Source organism: Balaenoptera physalus, assembly GCF_965194825.1.
Source record: "Balaenoptera physalus genome assembly, chromosome: 17".
Lineage (NCBI taxonomy): Eukaryota > Metazoa > Chordata > Mammalia > Artiodactyla > Balaenopteridae > Balaenoptera > Balaenoptera physalus.
Window position 1 is genome coordinate 57,954,556 of NC_138895.1, and position 20,682 is coordinate 57,975,237.

Below are 20,682 nucleotides of genomic sequence, written 5' to 3' on the forward strand. Positions count from 1 at the left end.
CAGAGCAGGTATAATTAACTGTACCCCATGAAAAAGAGGCAATCCAAAAAGAAATATTTCATATATCAGGTTCTATCCCTTATGCTCCTCCCGCTTGACATTTGGTGGTCCTCCTCCCCACTCCACCCAAGCCTTGGGCAGAGAACAGGACTTCAAATTGCACACTGCCAAGAGTGGTCCCCAAGCAAGACCCCAAATTATTGGCACTTATGATCCCCAATTATGGGATTACTACTCAACAACTAAAGATGATTTTTAAATATTCTTTTATAGGTATTTTTAAAGTAAATTTTAAGTTTGCAGTCTTTAGCAAGCTTTCTGTTTGTTTTGTTGTTGTGCTGGAAAACAAGTATTCACTATTTGTTTCTAGAAATATATGTACCTTTTGTTTTGTTTCATTTGCAAATGGAAAATTTTATAAAGAAAACTGAGGAATAATAAAAAAAAAAGGAAGAAAAAACCATAGGGGTATAATAAATAACTTGAAGCAAAGATACTCATCACTAAGGAAAAGCATTTTGAAAACATGTTCATATCAAGATGTAAACTAGCCTGGATTTTTGATTTTGGGAATCAAAAAAAAATTCTAGAAATTTTGAATTATTGGAATTTAGGCATTTGAAGAGTTTAAGGGCTAGAACAGGTGTTTAAGGGACTGTGGAGAGTCAAGTGGACTTAGGGAGCTGTAGTTACTGGGAATGATTTAGTAGTAATATAGTACTAGTAGCAGGCAGTAACAGCTCTTATTTAAGAATGCTTTCTATGCACCAGGCTCTGCCCTAAGAGCTTTGTAAGCATTGGCCATGAAGTAGGCACTATTATGGCCATTTTACTGATGAGGAAACTGAAGTTTAGGGATATAATAACTTATCCAAGGTTACACAGAATAATTCCAGAGCAAAGTAATAAACATTCTTTTTCTTCCCCTCCTGAGGATAAACAAGTTAAATTATTAATAGAAATGTGGTATAGACTGGGGTGGGGTGGAGGGGGTGGAGGTACTGGAAAGTTAAGTGGGTAGGTAAGTGCTGGTCAGGGTGACAGAACAAAGGTAGTTGTAGCCAAAAAAGAGGTAAAAAAAAAAAAAAGGCTGGTTGAGGAACAATTTGCATGAACAGCTTTCAGTCTTTGACTATATAAACTTCTAACCTCCCTCACCAGTCACTTTACAACAGTGGAGCAGATACTTTTCTGAGGGCCCCTTACCCACAATAGCAAAGGGTCCTAGCCTTTTAATGGCATACAGGATGAAAAGAAACAAAAAACAATCAGGCTTCAAAGAGAGAACCATAGAAAAAGAACACCTTAATTTGGAAGAGTGGCTAGCTCGGTAAGCAAGCCAGGAACAAATGCAGGGACATGGTGAAGTGCCACTTTTTAACTTCCAGTTATAGGAAATTCAATCAAAAATTACGAGCAGGAGCCTAAATTCTGAATTAAACTCAGCGCTTCGCACCCCTATAGTTGTGGAATGATTGAGATCTGGCCAGATCCATCATCTTGAGACAGCTACGACTCCCTCATTTTTTGCAATCTAAACACGTATTTCTCTTGGTCTCATCTGGTATGGGGATTCTGTGGGTTTAAGGAAAGGGGGCATGGTTGGAGCGGAGGCACTGTGTGTAGAAACTAGAGCAACACGGGACGAGCCCAGGCACTCCGAAAAATATCAGCCTGTATAGCCAGCAACGTTCACAAAAATCCTACTCCTGACCAAGCCCCGGTAGCTGCCACGCCGGCCTCCGCCGCTCACCCCGCCCCCCAACGCTCATTGGCTCTCAGCCCCGACGCCGGACCCGCAGCCTCTCGCCTATTGGGCCAGACAGGACTTGGGGCGGGGTGCGGAAACAAGAGTTTGGGACTACTGAGAGCCGCCTTCGAGGGCTAAGGAGAGGCAGGAGGTGGGACTGGGGGAGGGTTTCCCGACGAGGGGGCGAATATGGCAGCTGCGCGGCGGCAGCGGCGGCTGAGACGGAGCGCGCGCCCGGCTTTGAATGAGCGGGGCTGGGACTGAACCGGCGGAGCTCAAGCTCGAGGAAGCGACCGGCAGCGCGCGTGCGCGCGCCTTGTGTATGCGCGCGCAGCCCGCGGTAGCTCGGAGCCTCCGCCGGGTGGGGAGGGGGAGGGGCAGGTGAGTGTGTGCGGTTCGCGCGCCCTCGAGGGGCTTCCCTCCCCCACCCCCATCCCGATCCGGACCCGGGTCTTGGCGGGGGGGGTGTCCTCTGCCCTTCCCCAGTTAGCCCTCGTCTCTGCCCCGCACTTCCCGCCCTCCCACCTTCCTTTTCGCCCCTCCACCCGGTTTCCCCCCACCGAGGCCGACTGCCACTCTACGGTACTGTTTCCGGGTCAGGGTGACCTCTGGGGTGAGGGAACCGCGACCCGGAGCGGGCCCCGGGCATGCAGCCCTCACCATGCGGGCTCACGCGTGGGAGACCGTGCTGCGGGGCTCCAACCGGAATTCCCGAGTCCCCAGATCCGCCCCCCACAGGGAAATTTGCTCGTTCTTCCTGCCCTTCCTCTACAGGCCTTGCTCCTTCCCAAGCAGATTTTTCTAAAATCCAAATCCCAGTGCACTCGGCACCCACTTGGAGCAATTGAGAGCGTTTTCACCAAACGCCGTACATATGGCGTCGGATTGTGCAACCTGAAAACGCTCCTGTTGTTTTTCGCATCTGTACAGTGGGTATGATTTTTTTTTTATCAATTTCAAGTGAAATTGAAATTAACTGAAGTTAAAACATTTTAGTTATGAAACTCGTTCCTTTTGAGCCTTTCAGGAGACTTTACTTTGCCTTTGTAAGAGCCTCAGTGGTATTTGAGGGCCTGACTTTGAGTTGCCTTAGATGGTCCAGTGTTCCCCCACTCTCACGTTCTACTTCTAGTTCCCCTTCTCTTACCGCTACCGAACTTTGGTTTTTCAAATTTAAGTGAGGTCAGGTGGTTTTATTTTTGGAGCCTTGTGATATACCTTAACCTACTTCAGAGATATACAGACTTAATTTGAGGATAATCTGTACTGTACTAGATTATATGGTGTTTCAAATTTTGGTATTAAAAAAATTCAAAAATATAGTTTTAGAAATACAGCAATTAGTGACTTGTTTAGTGTGTACCAACATAGATTTTGGCTTGGCTTATTTAACAATTTGTGATATAGTGACTCTACTGAAAAGATCTCGCCAGCAGTTTACATGGAATTACAGGGAGGAAGGATACATTTAATCTTTCAGTTTCTAATGCAGCATTCTTTTTTAAAATTGTAGGTGAATCTTTTTCACTTGACACAGCCAAGCTGTCATTCCTGTTGATTTCCTAGAGATGTCATTTGTCCAAAAGCGCTGAGGGTAGGTTGCTTTATGGTTCTGAACCTTATTTCGGCTACATCTCAAGTTTTTGTATTTTTGTAGTAATTTTTAAGGAAACTTTAATTTTAAAGTTAGATTATATTAGCATTTCTCAGTTCTAGAAAGTATTTCGACAGAGTAAAAATGCAAGTAGCTTAAGATGTGTACTTCGCAGACTGGTGATCTAGAGAGCGTTTCAAAAATCAACTGAGGCAATGAGTGTAAAATTTAAGAAGAGGTTTCTTAAATGGGATGTGGTGTGGGAAGAGCCTGGGCTTTGGGGTCAGTCTCTTTAACTTCTGGGTGAGTGAATGTGAACTTCACTAGCAGTTGAGCCTCATCTGTTAAATGGGAATAGTGAAACTCACCTCCTTTGTTTGTCTTTAGGATTCCAGTGAGGCCATAGAAGGTATATTGTCTAGAACTATATTGAGTGCTCAAGGAATGATAATTTCCCTTCGTTCAACAAATATTTGAGTACCTACAATGTGCTTAGCGTTGGCTAAGACCTAGAAATACCAACTGAGCAAGACTGATGGGGCCCTGCCTCCCTAGTCCGTTGCACGTTGCATTGTCACTAGCTTGTGACAGTTGAGCAGCGTACACAGGGTTTCTGTGTACTGGGGTCAGTAGTGTTTCCCATCACCTGGGGTAGTATCTGTTACATAGTAGGTGCTAAATATACGTGTGTGTGATACACGCACACACACACACACACACTGAAATGGATTGGAACATTAAGTAAATATGGGTCCCAAAGAACTGATTCCTGCCTTCAAACCAGTGTAATTGATAAAATCAAAAGTGTTGCTTGATGGTTAACATGATTGCATTTTCCCCCATTTCAGGTGCAATTGGTTGGAAAATTTATCTCGGAAATTATAATACCATCACTGAATTACTAAGAATGTTTATTATTAGTGAGGTATTCTTGGCTTTTGAATTAAATAGACCTAGATTTGAATCTAGATCATTGCATGTGGGAACATGGAAACATGAGCTTACTCTCTGCTTCAATTCTATGAAAAGAGAACAATAATATCTATCTCATAAGATGGTTTTATGGTGAGATAATACTTAAGTAGTGCTTGGCACATAGTAGCTAGTCAGTGAATATTAGTTTTTCTCTTTTACTAATCACAAAAGCAACTTTTCCACAGAATGAGGATACTCTTAATTGCTAGGGAGAGAATTCTATTCTGGTGTCAATAATAGTCCCACTTTCTGATTTGCTGTTGGAACAAAACTTTAAATTTTATTTTTAGCTACCATTAAAGTCATTCAAGTTGACAAATACTTATTGAACAATGACACATAGCAGTATTTGTGGCAGGGCGATGACCATTGTTACCAAGCCTTTATATGAAACTTATTCTCAACTCTTCATTCATGTAAATCCTGAGACCTACTCTTTTCCCCAGTCCTTAAATATTAAATGTCTTCTCCCTTCAAAACATCCTGATAGAGTATCTCCTCAACTCTTTCCCCTTTTCTCCCTAGTGCCACATGCTCTACGGTCTCTTTTCTAGCTCTCTTTTTTTGTTTATAATTTTTCTGAAAATTTAGGCTAAATCTTCATTTAGGGAAGTTTGCTTTCTTTTGGTTGAGAGTTTTATTCTTGACAAATTTGCTTTAAAATGAAGCTTTTATTCGTCATCTTAATTGTTCAGATCATTCTGCTCATAATGAAGCAATCAAACCTTTCTTTCACGTCTTATTTTGCAAATAGTAACTGGAGGTAACAGATGAATAAGATCCTCATGGGAAGGATTGTACAGGATGAATACAGTATATAGAAATAACTATGGTACAAAATAGAAAATACAGGTGCAGTAAGAGAAATACTGCAATTAAAAAGACTTTGCATTAGTTCAGCAAGAAGTAATAAAGGCTTATGCTAGGGAGATTGCAGTGGAAATAGGGAAGAATACGGGTAGTATTAGGAAATGGAATTAGGTCTTTTTGGCAGTTTGCATGTAAGGGGATAAGAGAAAGGAGTCAAAGGTGTTGCATTTTTTGAATCCTGTTAAATTACTGTTTGGGGATGTTTTTGACAGAAGTATTTTAGTTACTTGAACAGTGAAATTCTTAATATTTTCTTCATTCAGTTTCTTTTAGAGTCACATTCTTTTCATCCTCTCAGTAGGCCAACTCCAGGCATAGGCATTAAGAAAATCATTCAGCGCATATGGCGATACAACCTGCACATGTGCAAAATGCATGAGCATTGCTAAGGGAGCATTTTGGAACTCTTCTTACTGAAAAGAGTCTACTTGCCCTTTACACCCTTCTAACCCTAGAAGTAGAAAGTGTTTTGCCTTTCTTTAGAAGGGATTGGCAATAGTGGCTCAACAGAGCAGTTTAGGATCAGGTACTGCAAGAGTTAACTGCATTTTCCTTGCTTTCTGATTTTGTTTCACTTTTATTATTTTTGTTTTGCTTTGTTTTGAACTTTCATATTAAGGTATAGTACACAAGCAGTGTATACAGTAAAATAAACTGGTGTTGCCACCACTCAAATTGAGATATAGACCTTAGTTCCCTCATGCTTCTGTACCATCCCCCCAATCAGAGGTGAACACCATCTTTTATTATGTAATTTTTAACCAGTCAGTGTAATATCTTACTAGTTGAGAAAATTATTACATGCTCTTTTCAAGACTTTAGGAGGTTATTGCTCATATCTAGTAATTGAAAACAAAGCAGTGCTCTCTCCTTTAATCCACATGAAATACTTTTTAAAATAGCATATTAGTACAGTGATGGTATATTTATCCAGGGAGATTTAAATATTTATATTTTAAATTTCATTGCTTATACCCATATAAGATAATTTTAAAATAAAAGCATCTCAGTTTTGCGTAGATGGAACATACAGCTATCCTTTTCATTTGGCTCCATGATCATTATTACTTAAGTTACATTTTATTCCCTTTTAAGTAAATATGTAGAGAACTGAAGTCCAAATATACTGTTTACTGTTTATTACTGTTTTTTTATTTTGGAAAAAAATATTAAATTATGTTTTTTTTTTGTTTTATGGAATCACTCTACTCCTAATATTGGTGTTAACCGACTGTAATGATTGCTTGGAAACTTTTTACTGATGGACTAGGAGTAGGATAAGTTTTAGTTGCGACTTTGTTATTAGTTTGTGCCTCACCTTGAACAGAAAAGTTAACTTCAGTGTATCTTAAGTTTGCTGGTTGAGAAAGCTAAGAAGTTGGATGATACATTGATATATTCAAATTACCCCAACATAAGAATCATGATTCTAAATGCTGACTCAGTAATTTTCCTCCTTTGACAGATGAAAGGCAAGGAAAAGCTAAAACATAAAAATTCCATTGTCAGAAACATCATTCCTCTGTGTGTGTGTGTGTGTGTGTGTGTGTGTACGTGTACATACCTGTAATTTCTTGTGACTTGATTTAACACGTGATCTACTCTACCTCTATACTGGAAAAATAACCATCTCTCATGAATTAACAAATTTTAGTTTCCTTTTACCTCTTGTGTATTTATTTTGAGTCTCTGAATGAGGAAACTTATGGTTACTTAATATATTTAACTCTAACTTATGCCAAAACTCATTTTAAGAAATATTTAAATTAGTGATTGTTAGGATAATATATGTAGTACATATATGGTATAGGTGACTAAAATGTGTAAAGAAATATTTGGAAATAATGACCATGTTTAAAAGGCTAGCAAAATAATACCTGTTTTGCCATTTTTGAGAATTTTTTTTATCCTGTGGTTGCCACGGCTTTAACTAGTTCCCAGTTCCTTAGCATTTCTTTTATATAAATCATATCTTTTGATTTAATCATAGGGAGGCAGTATGAGTGTGATCTTTTAGGACTCAATCATTAGACGACCTGGGTTCAGATTCCACTTTTGTAACTTAACGGCTCTGTGTCTTCGGGCAGCTTACTTAACCACTCTGTGCCTTGGTTTCCCTATCTAAAATAGGAATAAAATAGTACTTACCTCCAGTCCTTCATAGGGTTGTTCTGAGCATTAAACGAGTTCTTACATGTAAAGCACTAAGAAAGCTTGTATTAGAGTAAGAGTTAGCTATTATGGTATGTTGAAATGCTGCTGTGAAATCAGAGTTCCATTCCTAGAGAAATTCTGTAATATGTTTCTTGTCACTAACTGACTTAGTTTCCTACTGAAAATTGGCTCTCCATAGTTACAGATAATCAATATAAAATAATGGTATAAATGACTTCTTTTAAGATTCTAATCAGAATCTGAAAACTCGTGACGTAATACTTTTTTTTAATGTCTTATTAGATCGTTTTTACTAGATTTTTGAGCTACAGTTGACACAAAATGACCTGCACATTTTTTAAATGTAAAATTTTATCAGTTTTGATTAATATATACACTCCTGTGAAACCGTAACCACAATCAAAATAGTAAGTATATCCAGTACCTCCAAAAGTGTTTACTCATGCTCCTTTGTACTCCATCCCTCCCACCCCTTCCTGCCCCATCTCAAGGCACCACTGATCTATTTTCTGTCACTAGAGATTTGTTTGTATTTTCTAGAGTTGTTTTTTTTTTAATAAATGGGATCATATAGTATATATTCTTTTTTTGTCTGGCTTCTTTCATTCAGCATAATTATTTTGAGATATATCCATGCTATTGCTTGCAATAGTAGTTCATTCTTTTTTATTGTTGAGTAGTGTTCTATTATATGTTTATACCACAATTTGTTTATCCATTCACCTGTTGATGTACATTTGGGTTGTTTCCAGTTTGGAGCTATTAAAAATAAAGCTGCTATTCAAAAATAACACGTTTTTGAATGGGTGTATGGTTTCATTTATCTTGGGTAAATTCCTAAGAGTAGAATGGTTGGGTCGTATGCTACATGTTGGTTTAACTTTGTAAGAAACTGCCAACTGTTTTCCAAAATGGCTGTATCATTTTACCTTCCCACTACCAGTGTATGAGAGTTACGGTTGCTTCTCGTCTGTGGCAGTACTTGGTAGTTTTAATTTGAGCCATTTAACGTGTGTGTAATGGTTTTTAAGTGTTTTTGTTTTTTTAACATCTTTATTGGAGTATAATTGTTTTACAGTGTTGTGTTAGTTTCTGCTGTATAACAAAGTGAAAAAAAATGGAATGCTTCACGAACTTGCGTGTCATCCTTGTGCAGGGACCATGCTAATCTTCTCTGTATCGTTCCAATTTTAGTATATGTGCTGCCAAAGCGAGCACTAAGTGTTGTTTTAATTTACATTTCTCTGATGATTAATGATGTTGACCATTATTTCAATGCACTTATTTACCATTGTATATCTTCTTTGGTGAAGTGTCTATTCACACCTTTTGCCCATTTTTTAAAAATTAAGTTGTTTTCTTACTGAGTTTTGAGAGGTTCTTATGTATTCCAGATACAGGTTCTTTATCAGATATATGCTTTGCAAAGATTTTCTTCCAGTCTGTGGCTTGTCTATTTATTCCCTTAACAGTGTTTTTGAATTGTAGAAGTTTTAAATTTTGATGAAGCCCTGTTTATCCATTTCTTTTTATGGATTGTGCTTTTGGTGTCATATCTAAAAAAATCTTTGCCTAACCCAGGTCACAAAGATTTTGTCCAATTTTATTTTTCTAGAAGTTTTGTAGTTTTAGTTTTTGTTTTTGTTTTTGTTTTTTTTGTCTGTGTTGGGTCTTCATTGCTGCTGTGGCTTTCTCTAAGTGCAGCAAGCGAGGGCTACTCTTCCTTGCGGTGCTCAAGCTTCTCATTGTGGTGGCTTCTCTTGTTGCAGAGCACAAGCTCTAGATGCGTGGGCTTCAGTAGTTGTGGCATACGGGCTCTGTAGTTGTGGCTTGTGGGCTCTAGAGCACAGTCTCAGTAGTTGTGGTGCATGGGCTTAAGTTGCTCTGCAGCATGTGGGAGCTTCCCGGACCAGGGCTCGAACCCACGTCCCCTTCACTGGCAGGCAGATTCTTAACCACTGCGCCACCAGGGAAGTCCTAGTTTTAGGTTTTATATTTACGTTTGTGGTCCATTTTGAGTACTTTTTGTAAATGGTGTGAAATATGGATTGCAGTTTTTTGGGTTTTGGTGGCTTTTTTTTGGCATATGGGTATCCAGTTTTTCCAGCACTATTAGTCAGAAAGACTGTCCCTTCTCCACTGAATGGCCTTCACATGTTCATAAATTTCAGTTGTTCACATTTTGTGGGTCTATTTCTGTACCATCCATTCTGTTCCATTGATCTATTTATCAGTCTTGACTCCAGTACTACATCATTTTGATTACTGTAGCTTTATAATGAATCTTGAAATCAGGTAGTATTAGCCCTTCTGCTTTGATTGTTTTCAACATTGTTTTGACCATTATAGGTCCTTTACGTTTCTATATGAATTTAAGAATTAGCTTATCAAATTTTAGAGAAGAAAGCTTGCTGAGATTTTGATTGGGATTTCACTGAATCTGTAGTTCAATTTAGGGAGATTTGATATCTTAACAGTATCAAGTCTTTGAGCCATGAAAGATCTTTAAGTTAATAAGGGTCTTTTAATTTCTCTCAGCAATATTTTATAGTTTCCAATACATAAGTCTTTCATTAGATTTGTCCCTAAGTACTTTATATTTTCTGTACTCTTATAATTTTTAAAAATTTTAGTTTGTGATCATTTGTTGCTAACATATAAAAATACAGTTGATTATAGATTCCATTGAATTTTCTACATAGACTATAGATACAGTTTTACTTCTTCCTTTCCAATCTGAATGCCTTTTATTTCCTTTTCTTCCTTGATTGCACTGGCCAGAACCTCTGCTACGGTTTTGAGCAGAAGTGACAAAAGCAGATGTGCTTATGTTGTTCATAATCTTAGGTGGGAAGTGTCCAGTTTTTCACCATTAAGTCTCATGTTACTATGGGTTTTTCACAGATGTCCTTGGTCAGGTTGAGAAAGTTCCCTTCTATTTCTAGTTGGTTGTTTTTAAGGAGTTTTGTGTCTGTTCATAAGATACTTGGTCTCTAGTTTTCTTTTCTGATAATGTCTTTAGTTTAGATTAGTATCAGTGTAATGGTAGCCTCATAGAGTGAGTTGATAAAAAATCCGTCTCCTTCAGTTTTCTGGCAGTGTGTGTAGAATTGGTATTACTTCTTAAGTATTTGATAGAATTCACTCATGAAGCCATCTGGGCTTGGGGGATTTTTAACTACAAATTCAGTTTCTTTAATAAATACAGAGATTTTCAGGTTATCTATTTTTTCTTGCTGTGCTTTCATAACTTGTTTCTTTCAAGGAACTTGTCCATTTCATCTTGTCAAATATAGGCATAAAGTTATAATACTTTCTCAATATCCTCTTCATATTTACAGACTCTCTAGTAATGTCACCTCTCTTTTATGATATTGGCATAATTTGTTATTAGGGACATGTGTTTTGGGTTCTTAAGTACTTTTGATTAACTGACCCCTTTATCATTATGAAATGAACATTTTTATGCCTGCTAATATTATTTTCCCTAAAAATCTGCTCTCTGACATTGAAATAGTCAATTTAACTTTCTTTCGATTAGTGTTAGAATGGTATATTTTTCCCTCATCCTTTTGCTTTTAACCTATTTGTGTTTTTATACTTAAAGTACATTTTTTGTAGGCAGCATGTAATGATATAATTCCTTTTTTTATCCTATCTAACAATCTCTGGCTTTAAATTTGCATTTAATGAGATTATTGCTCCAGTTGGGTTTAATTCTGTCCTCTTGCTATTTGTTGTCCTCTCTAATATTTGTTCCCCTTTACCTTGTTTTCTGCTACTTTTTCTATTGAGTATTTTCTGTCTTCTCTGTTGGCTTATTAGCTATAACTGGACTTTACCCCTCAGAGAATATGATTTAATTGATTTACTAGGGGTGGGCCCAGTTATCATTTCTTTAAGTATGTGTGAACTACTGGACTAGATGATCTCTATAGTTCACTTCCAGTTTATTAGCTATGTGCCCATAAGTTATTTGACCTCTCTTAATTTCCTCATCTACAAAATGGGTATGATAAAATGTATCTGTCTAGAAGTTAAAAGTTTTAAATATTTTGAATAGTATTAATATGTTCATATGATTCAAATTTCAAAAGGTACAGAAGACTCAGTATATACTGTTTTATACTTTTTTGATTTTTTCATTTTTTAATAGAAAACAAATTATAAATAAATTGTAAATAGATAATTTAAGTACAATTTAAAAGACCATTCTGAGAATAGTTTGAAAAGGTTTTTTTTCCTCCCAACTATTCAAAACTTTCTTGTCAATATGATTTACATTTTAATTTTTAAATTTACTGTGTTATATTTGTACTTTCTAAAGGAAAGTAAAAAATATGTCTGATTTTTACAGTTCATAGTAGGACTTTTCAGGTTGACTTCAGAACACTAGTATAGCTTATGAAATCACCTTAATGCATTTATTTTTGTGCTTTTTTCCACAGGTTTTGATTCCCACCATGGCTATCACACAGTTTCGGTTATTTAAAGTTTGTACCTGCCTAGCAACAGTATTCTCATTCCTAAAGAGATTAATATGCAGGTAAAGAAATTTTATGTTCAAATTGACCTGGTTATCTTCTTGCTGATTTTAGATACAGTCATAACTACAAAAAGGCAGGACATATTATATTTAAGCTAAATATCTTGATTACAATATTCATTTATTAATCTCTAGTATTTTTTATATTTTTTTCAGATTTTTATATATTTTTTCAGATCTAGAAAGTAGAGGTTCAGTTCTTTTCTTTCAAATTCTTACATCTTCCATTAAAATAACATTCTTAGTACTATAGAATTTCAGAGATAAACAAACTAACTTTCATTGTTGTAATCATCAGAAAGTTTTTATGTACATAATTGTTTTATTATCAGGATGTTTTAAGATGGTTAGGTGGAATTAGGCATAGGTATTTCTTTTTTTTTTCTTTTTTTTCTTTTTATTTATTTTTGACTGCATTGGGTCTTTGTTGCTGTGTGCGGGCTTTCTCCAGTTGTGGCGAGCGGGGACCACCCTTCTTTGTGGTGTGCGGGCCTCTCATTGTGGTGGCCTCTCCCGTTGCAGAGCAAGGGCTCTAGGCGCGCGGGCTTCAGTAGTTATGGCTTGCAGGCTCTAGAGTGTAGGCTCAGTAGTTGTGGCGCACGGGCTTAGTTGCTCTGCGGCATGTGGGATCCTCCGGAACCAGGGCTCACACCCCTGTCCCCTGCATTGGCAGGCAGATTCTTAACCACTGTGCCACCAGGGAAGCCCCCATAGGTATTTCTTTACATACTACATTATGAGTGTTATTTTTATGTTAAAAAAAAAAAAAAACTTTAACAGAGAAACCCCAAACAGAATAGATTTTTTTTTTTTTGTCTCTTAAATAATATTCCAGAATGTACAGGTAGTCCAGGGTAGATAAGTCCTTCTGCTTCAGTAAGTCATTCAGAGACTCAGATTCTTTCTATTTTATCATACTACCAGACCCTAGAGCTGTAGTTCCTAAACCATATGCCAAGGTACTTCAGGGCTTGCATTACACTCACGGGGTACTGTAGGATACTTTAAATTTTCCAACAAAACACAATAAATGTGATAGTGTCTATTAAACGCTAAACAAACTGTTGGCTCAGGGTAGTTCACATTTGCAACATTAGATCCTGCAGTATGTTTTGATGATGTTCTTGAATATTTGAGATAAGTTTTTGTTTACTTGTATTTTGGGTGACCTATCTTTGCAAAGCTAGGTTGTAATTAAAAGCAAGTACTAAACCAAAATTAATATGGAACAGAAAATAGGGTGAGTCCAAGGCTTGAGAAGCTGTGCAGTATCCAACAGGCACACACATTCCATTAATAAGTAATTGTGGTTATTAAAGAGTGAAATCAACATATTATTTTTTCTTTAAATTCATATGTATTTTTTTCTAATGGCTACTAAGCAGATAGGACATACATAAGTATTGAATTGTTCAGGCCCAACTACTTAATCAGTGGAATTGTTAGGTATTTCTTTTGGCCTAGGAGTACTGTGAAAAAAGTACCCACACAGTAAGAGTAGGATAGAATAAAAGAGGAAATGGAGGGCAATCAGCTCTTTTTTTTAGTGGATATGATTTAGAAGTTACACACAATTCTGTTCACAGCCTATTATCCAGAGCTTAGCCACCTAGCTGCAAGGGAGGCTAAGAAATGTAATCTCAAGCTAAATGGCCATTTTATGACTACTAAAACTCTGAAGATTAAGTGGCATTGAATTTATTGTTAGAAGTAGCATAGCCAGAAAAAAACTAGGTTAAAGCAGGATGAGTATGGGTATTAATGCCAGGAGGCTGGAGGTTAAAAAGAAGTAGTTGTGTTAACAGTGGTGATAAATTATAGGTGTTTTTCTCTTTGCATCTGTTATTTTCTAAAACTTTTGTTGAATATAGATTTTAGTATAAGATACTGCATTTGATTTAAAAATATTAAGGACATTTCTGTTGTCACTATGAACTTCTTTTGTCAACATAAATATATTTAGGATTGATTGTATGTTCAGTTTTAAAGAAAACTGACCCTTTGTTAGAATAAGCTTTTCTTGTCGGAAAGAACCTAGATCATGTGGTCTAAAATACCAGGTTTACATCATAAATTTAGTAGTAGACTGTATTTTTTATTCATCCTTTAAACAAAGTACGATTTCTAAACTTAGCTGACTTTACCAACTAGTTCTAAGCCGATGCTTCATAGATTATTTGAAATGAAGCAAGTGACTAACCATTTATAATAGCTACCATTTTTTAATGTCTTATTAAAAAGCAGGCACAGTCTAGTGTCTAGCTACTTTAAATGTCAGTTAAATCCTCACAACAACCTTGCAAATGTAGGTTTGAATACCTGCCTTTTACAGATGAGGATACTCAGGCTGAGAGATAGGTAATTCTAACTAGATTCATAATTAATAGAAGTGACATTGAAAACCATGGTTTACACAGATTCCATAGCCCATGCTCTTAACAACTCTGTGACAATACTTACCTACTTTAATATAGTACTTTACCCACTAATCCTTAAAACTTGTTGGGTACAGTTTATAGTTCAACCCAGTGATTTTCAAACTTCTTAATAGTTTAATAGTAATCTTAATGAGAAACCAACTATGTAAAACAAAAGCCAGGCCACCCTGGTTAAAACAGCATAGGTATCCGAGAGCTTCACTTACAGAATTCACAGTACTCTTAGGAGCATGGTTTGAAATCAGTTTGTGTTTTTGTTTTTGGCTTTATAGTCCTCCTGAGTTTGACTATAATTCTGAATCCTAAGCCAAAAAGCCATTGTGTTATCCTGTCCAGTATTTTCAAAATATTTAAAAGATATTTGATATATGCCTTTTCTTTTCATATCTTAACAAACAATTGTTAATTATTAAAATAAATAATTCAAAAATTGAAAAAGACCTTCTCTTATAAGCCTTAAGTTACTGTCCGTAGTGCTTTTTACCCATGCTTGTTTTGGTAGTTTCTTGAAATAAACTATTTCATTTTTGTTTTAGATCTGGCAGAGGACGGAAATTAAGTGGAGACCAAATAACTTTGCCAACTACAGTTGATTATTCATCAGTTCCTAAGCAGGTAATTTTTTTTTTGAATGTTGAATAAGTGTTCCAGAACCATATTTTTCAAACTGGATTGCCGATCATTAGTATGTCATGAAATTAATTTGGTAGTCAGGGTCAGGATTTTTATTGTTGTTATTAAATTTTTTTATTCTAAAATTTTTATTTTGTTCTTTATTTTCTGTTTCTTTGCTGAGGTTTTCTTTTTTATTGGTCTTAAGAGTGTTTGCTATTGCTTATTAGAGCATTTTTATAATAACTATTTTAAAGTCTTAGATAATTCCAACATTTATATCATCTTGGGGTTTGTGTCTGTTGATTGACTTTTTCCATTCAAGTTGAGATTTCTTCATTGTTCATTTGCAGGTTACTTCATGGATATGTTGAATATTATGTTTGGGACTCTATCTTATTTAAATACTATAAAGAATGTTATTATTTTATCAGGCAATAAACCTGGTTAAGGTTAGATTGCAAGTTCCAAGTCTTCTTCTGTGGGCTGTAATTTTAATGTCAGTTCAATTTTTAAAGCAAAAAAATTTTCTTTTGTTTTGTTGTTTTTTTTTAATGGGTAGAACAGAATGTCTAACTCATAGAATATTTCTTTTAAACTTTTCATCTAGTTTTGGTATGTGGTATAAAATTTGTATTTTCCCATTGTTCAAAAAGTTTGAATAACCAGTGTTTTAGAAAGCTCATTTTTCTAATAAATGATGAATTTTGTGGCTGACAATGTTGATCATTTAAATTTAGACAGATGTTGAAGAGTGGACTTCCTGGGATGAAGATGCACCCACAAGTGTAAAGATTGAAGGAGGGAATGGGAATGTGGCAACACAGCAAAATGCTTTAGAACAACTGGAACCTGACTATTTTAAGGACATGACGCCAACTATAAGGAAAACCCAGAAAGTATGTTAAAAATTTGTGCTTTTTGAGATTAAACTATTAAACCGCTCTTCAGATTCCTATAATTAAAATTAGTATAATTAGTATTTGTTAGAAAGCCTATTTCTAATTAGCAATTATGTTTTCTGTCATGTTAAAGAAGCTTATATATTCAAGTGACCTGGACATAGATCTAGTAAATTGTACCCCCAGGTCTTTTAAAATTGTGTCTAAGCATTTATAGAAATCCTACTGTATGTCAGATTCTAGACTCCAGTCTCTGCTATGGAGACTAAGCTGGATAAGATACAGTTCTAACCTTAAAAGATTAGTTCACAGTTCAGTGATGTCTACAAACTGTTAAGTAGTTTCCATTGTTTATAACCATTATCAAACTGATGCAAGACTCTGAGAACGTAGTGTAATTGTTGTGGGTTTGTGTAGTCATCCACACTTTATTTTATCCCTTTTGAGTTATATAGTTATATATGGACAATCACTTAAAGATGCAGGGAATTATTAGAAAAAGAACAATGGCTGAGTATTTTCCTTTCTTTTTATCAAAATAGTACATGTACATTTGAAAGTTGTTTTTAAATTTATTTATTTATTTATTTATTTTTGGCTGCGTTGGGTCTTCATTGCTGCACGCGGGCTTTCTCTAGTTGCGGCGAGCTGGAACTACTCTTCATTGTGGTGCACGGGCTTCTCATTGCGGTGGCTTCTCTTGTTGGGTAGCACGGGCTCTAGGCGCGCGGGCTTCAGTAGTTGTGGCACATGGGCTCAGTAGTTGTGGCACACGGGCTTAGTTGCTCTGTGGCATGTGGGATCTTCCCGGACCAGGGCTCGAACCCGTGTCCCCTGCATTGGCAGGCGGATTCCTAAGCATTGTGCCACCAGGGAAGTCCCTGAAAATTGTTTTTAAATCAAAGAATATAGAAGAGCTTATAATGAAAAGCAATAGACTTCTGCCCCATCATTCTTCATACCAGTTCTACTTCCTAAAAGCAGCCACCCATAACTTTTTCTGTTTGGGCTTCTAGCATTTTTCATCATATCTGTATATAGTATTCTTATATTGCTGTGTCTTGATTTACCAATCACAGATATTGTCCACTGACTTCATACTATGGTAAACGGGGGTTTATTTCGTACCATCTTACCCCTCTTACCCCCTTTTCAAATACTGTAATGTTTTTATTCCAATCTACCTCATCAGTCATCCTGTTGTTTTCAAAAGAAAAAAATACTTAAAGTTCCATTGTTCAATCAAGCATAGAAAATATTTTTTATAAATATACTTATAAAATGAGGACATTATTTATTCCACAATTCTCTAATAGGGTTTTTCACCCTCTTCTACCTTCCAGCCAGTTTCATCTGTATATTTATTTTTAGATTTTCAAGGCTGATAACATTTACATACTGTAATCATAGTTGTTTTTGTTGAGTTGTCCAAATGCATTAAGTTGTATATTTTTCAAGGAGTTTTAAGTGAATTTCTTAGTAGATGAGTACCTTTTATTTTGAAAGTCTATTTTGCTGCTCTTAATAGGAACTCAGTATATTACAATAGTACCTTAATAAATTAGTTAGAATGAAAATGCTTTTAAGCTACAAAACTAATCCTACTGGCCTGAAAGAGCTAATGTATTCACAGATACCCACATGCTTAGAGAACTGGTTATACTTCTGGTAGGATATGATACATATTCTTGTTTAATACAGTGCCTAAAAATGCCTAATTATATTTTGGGGGGTCCAGGGAAAGTAAGGAAAGAGGAAGAGGAAAATTTATTGTTTTAGAAAAAAGTGAAATATAATTTTTCTTAGTATGCGACTGATTTGTGTGACAATTGCCTAAGAATTTTGGTGCTCTTTATAGACTTTAAAAAAATTTTTTTTTACATTGTAAATTTTAAAAGAAGAAAGGTAGAACATATTTTAAATAATTATAAAATGCTTTGGTCAGTTAATTTGTCTGTGTTTATATAGTGATGTGTAAAATGTTCCTATAATTCTCTTTTGATTAATCTTTCAGATCATTATTAAGAAGAGAGAACCATTAAATTTTGGCATCCCAGATGGTAGCACAGGTTTCTCTAGTAGACTAGCAGCTACACAAGATATGCCTTTTATTCATCAATCTGTAAGTATGCTAATGGTATCTAGGCAAGAGATTTTTTTTCATTTCTATTTTATTAAAAGAAGAAGAAAAAAATTAAAATGAATTGAACATAGTATTTGTATTTGTATGGCTTTGAAACAGGTTTAGCAGATCAAGAGAGGTTACCAATCCTATTCTTTTATGAGATTATAAATTACATCAGATATTAAGATCAGGGTCCATTGTACACATAAAAGATAGAGACAAAAATGTTATTTAAAAATATGACCTTTACATTTTTAAGTCTTTTGTCATTTACAGACAGTTCTGGGTGTACTCTGATGCTTTTGCAAAAATGTTCCTATAAAAGGGTTTCATCTTCAAGGAATTCATGGAAAAGACTCTGACAAGTACAGGTTTCTGGTAACTGACTATACTGCTGAACTGAATGAATAAGCATTTTCAGAACTCTAATGGAAAACTGATGAATTCATTAAAGTGCTAACAAAAGATCAAGATGAAAAAAAAATTAATTACATGGGACTGAATGAACTGATGAGGCTGATTATAATTTTTGTGACTTTCTGTTTGAATAAAAAAAAAAAATCCCACAAGGACTCAGAGGCAAAAAACATACAAATCAATTTTCACTGCAAAGTAAAGGAGCTGTTAACAGTGGAGGATTACTGGACTGAATGTCAATATTATGACATAGTATGAGTGTGTTTCATGTTTGGTAATTGCAATCATTGTTGCTTTTGTTGTGGTCATCCATTTACAATGCTTGGTGTCAGTTTATTTATCTCTTGTAAAAAATAAAATACGGTGTGTGTGTGTGAAAAAAAAAAATATATGACCTTTAAAGAGATTACCACTAAAATTTAACCTTAATAGCAGGTTATTTTTAAGTAAGTTATGAATTGTTTTCCTAGTAGAGTATATTTACATTTAAAGTGTGGTTTAACTTAAAATAGATTTGACTTAAATACAACACTTCTAAGGACAAAAGTAGTGAGGAAAGTATGTAACTGTGATTTTCAACCTTGGAGGCTATCAGAATCAGCTTTGAACTTTTCCTTTTTTTTTTTTTTTTGTTGATATAGAGATGTCACATTTAATTTATTTGAAACAAATTTAAGGGAAAAATCATTGTGGAAACTCTCCTATAAATGACTGAAATTCTTATATCACACTAAGTCATTTTTTTATCTAGTGTTGATATGAGAAAACTCTTTTCTCAGTAGAAGTGCTCTATTTTTTAAATTAGCTCCATAAATCTCTACATTCTTTCCAACTGATTAAGACAAGTTCACATTTGAAATATGAGGAGTCTGAAATGGAAGTTGAAGGTACTCAACAGTATATAAAGTACTTTCTAGACTAAAAGCTTTCCTTAGAACTGCGATATAAAAGGCAGTGACTAAATATATAAAATGATAGCCAGATTACCAATAAGTGTACATCTCAAACACAAATCATTGCTTTGCATTTAGGGAAGAAAAGTATTAAGTTCTTGCATCTTGCTTAATGTTCAACCTGCTTATGTAAGTAGATGTTGGCTTTTTGGTTTTTTTTTTTATTCAAACAGAAAGTCACAAAAATTAAAATCATCCTCATCAGTTCACTCAGTCCCATGTAATTAATTTTTTTTCATCTTGATCTTTTGTTAGCACTTTAATGAGTTCATCAGTTTTCCATTCGAGTTCTGAAAATGCTTATTCATTCAGTTCAGCAGTATAGTCAGTTGCCAGAAACCTGTACTTGTCAGTCTCTTCCATGAATTGCTTGAAGATGAAACCCTTTTATAGGAACATTTTTGCAAAAGCATCAGAGTACACCCAGAACTGTCTGTAAATGACAAAAGACTTAAAAATGACCACGGTTAAAGATTTGATGAAAGTTCATGATAATGCAATTCACAAGGAAATTTAGTTATTTCTGAGATACACATTTTAAAGTAATAACTAGAATTATGACTTATAACATTATACCAGAACATACAAGATTTTTAGGAATTTCATATAATGTCTGAAACATTTATATTAACATATTTCCATACAAATAACCCAAAGAAAGTTTAGTATTAGTGTTTTTTTTTTTTTTAATTACTTTATTTCATTTAGTTTTGGCTGCATTTGGTCTTTGTTGCTGCGCGCGGGTTTTCTCTAGTTGTGGCGAGCAGGGGCTACTCTTCGTTGCGGTGCGAGGGCTTCTCATTGCAGTGGCTTCTCTTCTTGTAGAGCACGGGCTCTAGGTGCGTGGGCTTCAGTAGTTGTGGCACGTGGGCTCAGTAGTTGTGGCTTGCGGGCTCTAGAGCACAGGCTCAGTAGTAGTGGCACACGGGCTTAGTTGCTCCACGGCATGTGGGATCTTCCCGGACCAGGGCTTGAACCCGTGTCCCCTGCATTGGCAGGCGGATTCTTAACCACTGCGCCACCACGGAAGTCCTAGTATTAGTTTTTGTTTTTTTGTTTTTTATAAATTTATTTATTTATTTATTTATGGCTGTGTTGGGTCTTTGTTGCTGTGTGCAGGCTTTCTCTGGTTGTGGCGAGCGGAGGCTACTCTTTGTTGCAGTGCGCAGGCTTCTCATTGCTGTGGCTTCTCTTCTTGCGGAGCACAGGCTCTAGGCGCACACGCTTCAGTAGTTGTGACACGTGGGCTCAGTAGTTGTGGCTTGTGGGCTCTAGAGCGCAGGCTCAGTAGTTGTGGCGCACGGACTTAGTTGCTCCACACCATG

General features: G+C 35.9%; 1 protein-coding gene across 3 annotated transcripts in view; it reads left to right on the forward strand.

Moving 5' to 3' along the window:
• The first annotated feature begins 1,896 nt into the window (after positions 1 to 1,896).
• Positions 1,897 to 20,682, forward strand: part of EBAG9 (estrogen receptor binding site associated antigen 9) — a 32,305-nt gene continuing 13,519 nt past the window's right edge. Inside the window, exons 1-6 of one of the 3 annotated variants that reach the window (XM_082434357.1) lie at positions 2,558 to 2,683; positions 3,264 to 3,344; positions 11,813 to 11,910; positions 14,885 to 14,963; positions 15,701 to 15,859; positions 17,877 to 17,984. In XM_082434357.1, the coding sequence (XP_082290483.1) occupies positions 11,828 to 11,910; positions 14,885 to 14,963; positions 15,701 to 15,859; positions 17,877 to 17,984 (429 nt within the window). In that variant the 5' untranslated portion in view covers positions 2,558 to 2,683; positions 3,264 to 3,344; positions 11,813 to 11,827. Of the gene's footprint in view, positions 2,136 to 2,396; positions 2,684 to 3,263; positions 3,345 to 11,812; positions 11,911 to 14,884; positions 14,964 to 15,700; positions 15,860 to 17,876; positions 17,985 to 20,682 lie in introns of those variants that run through there. The other 2 variants (XM_082434358.1, XM_082434359.1) reach the window with 2 other exon arrangements.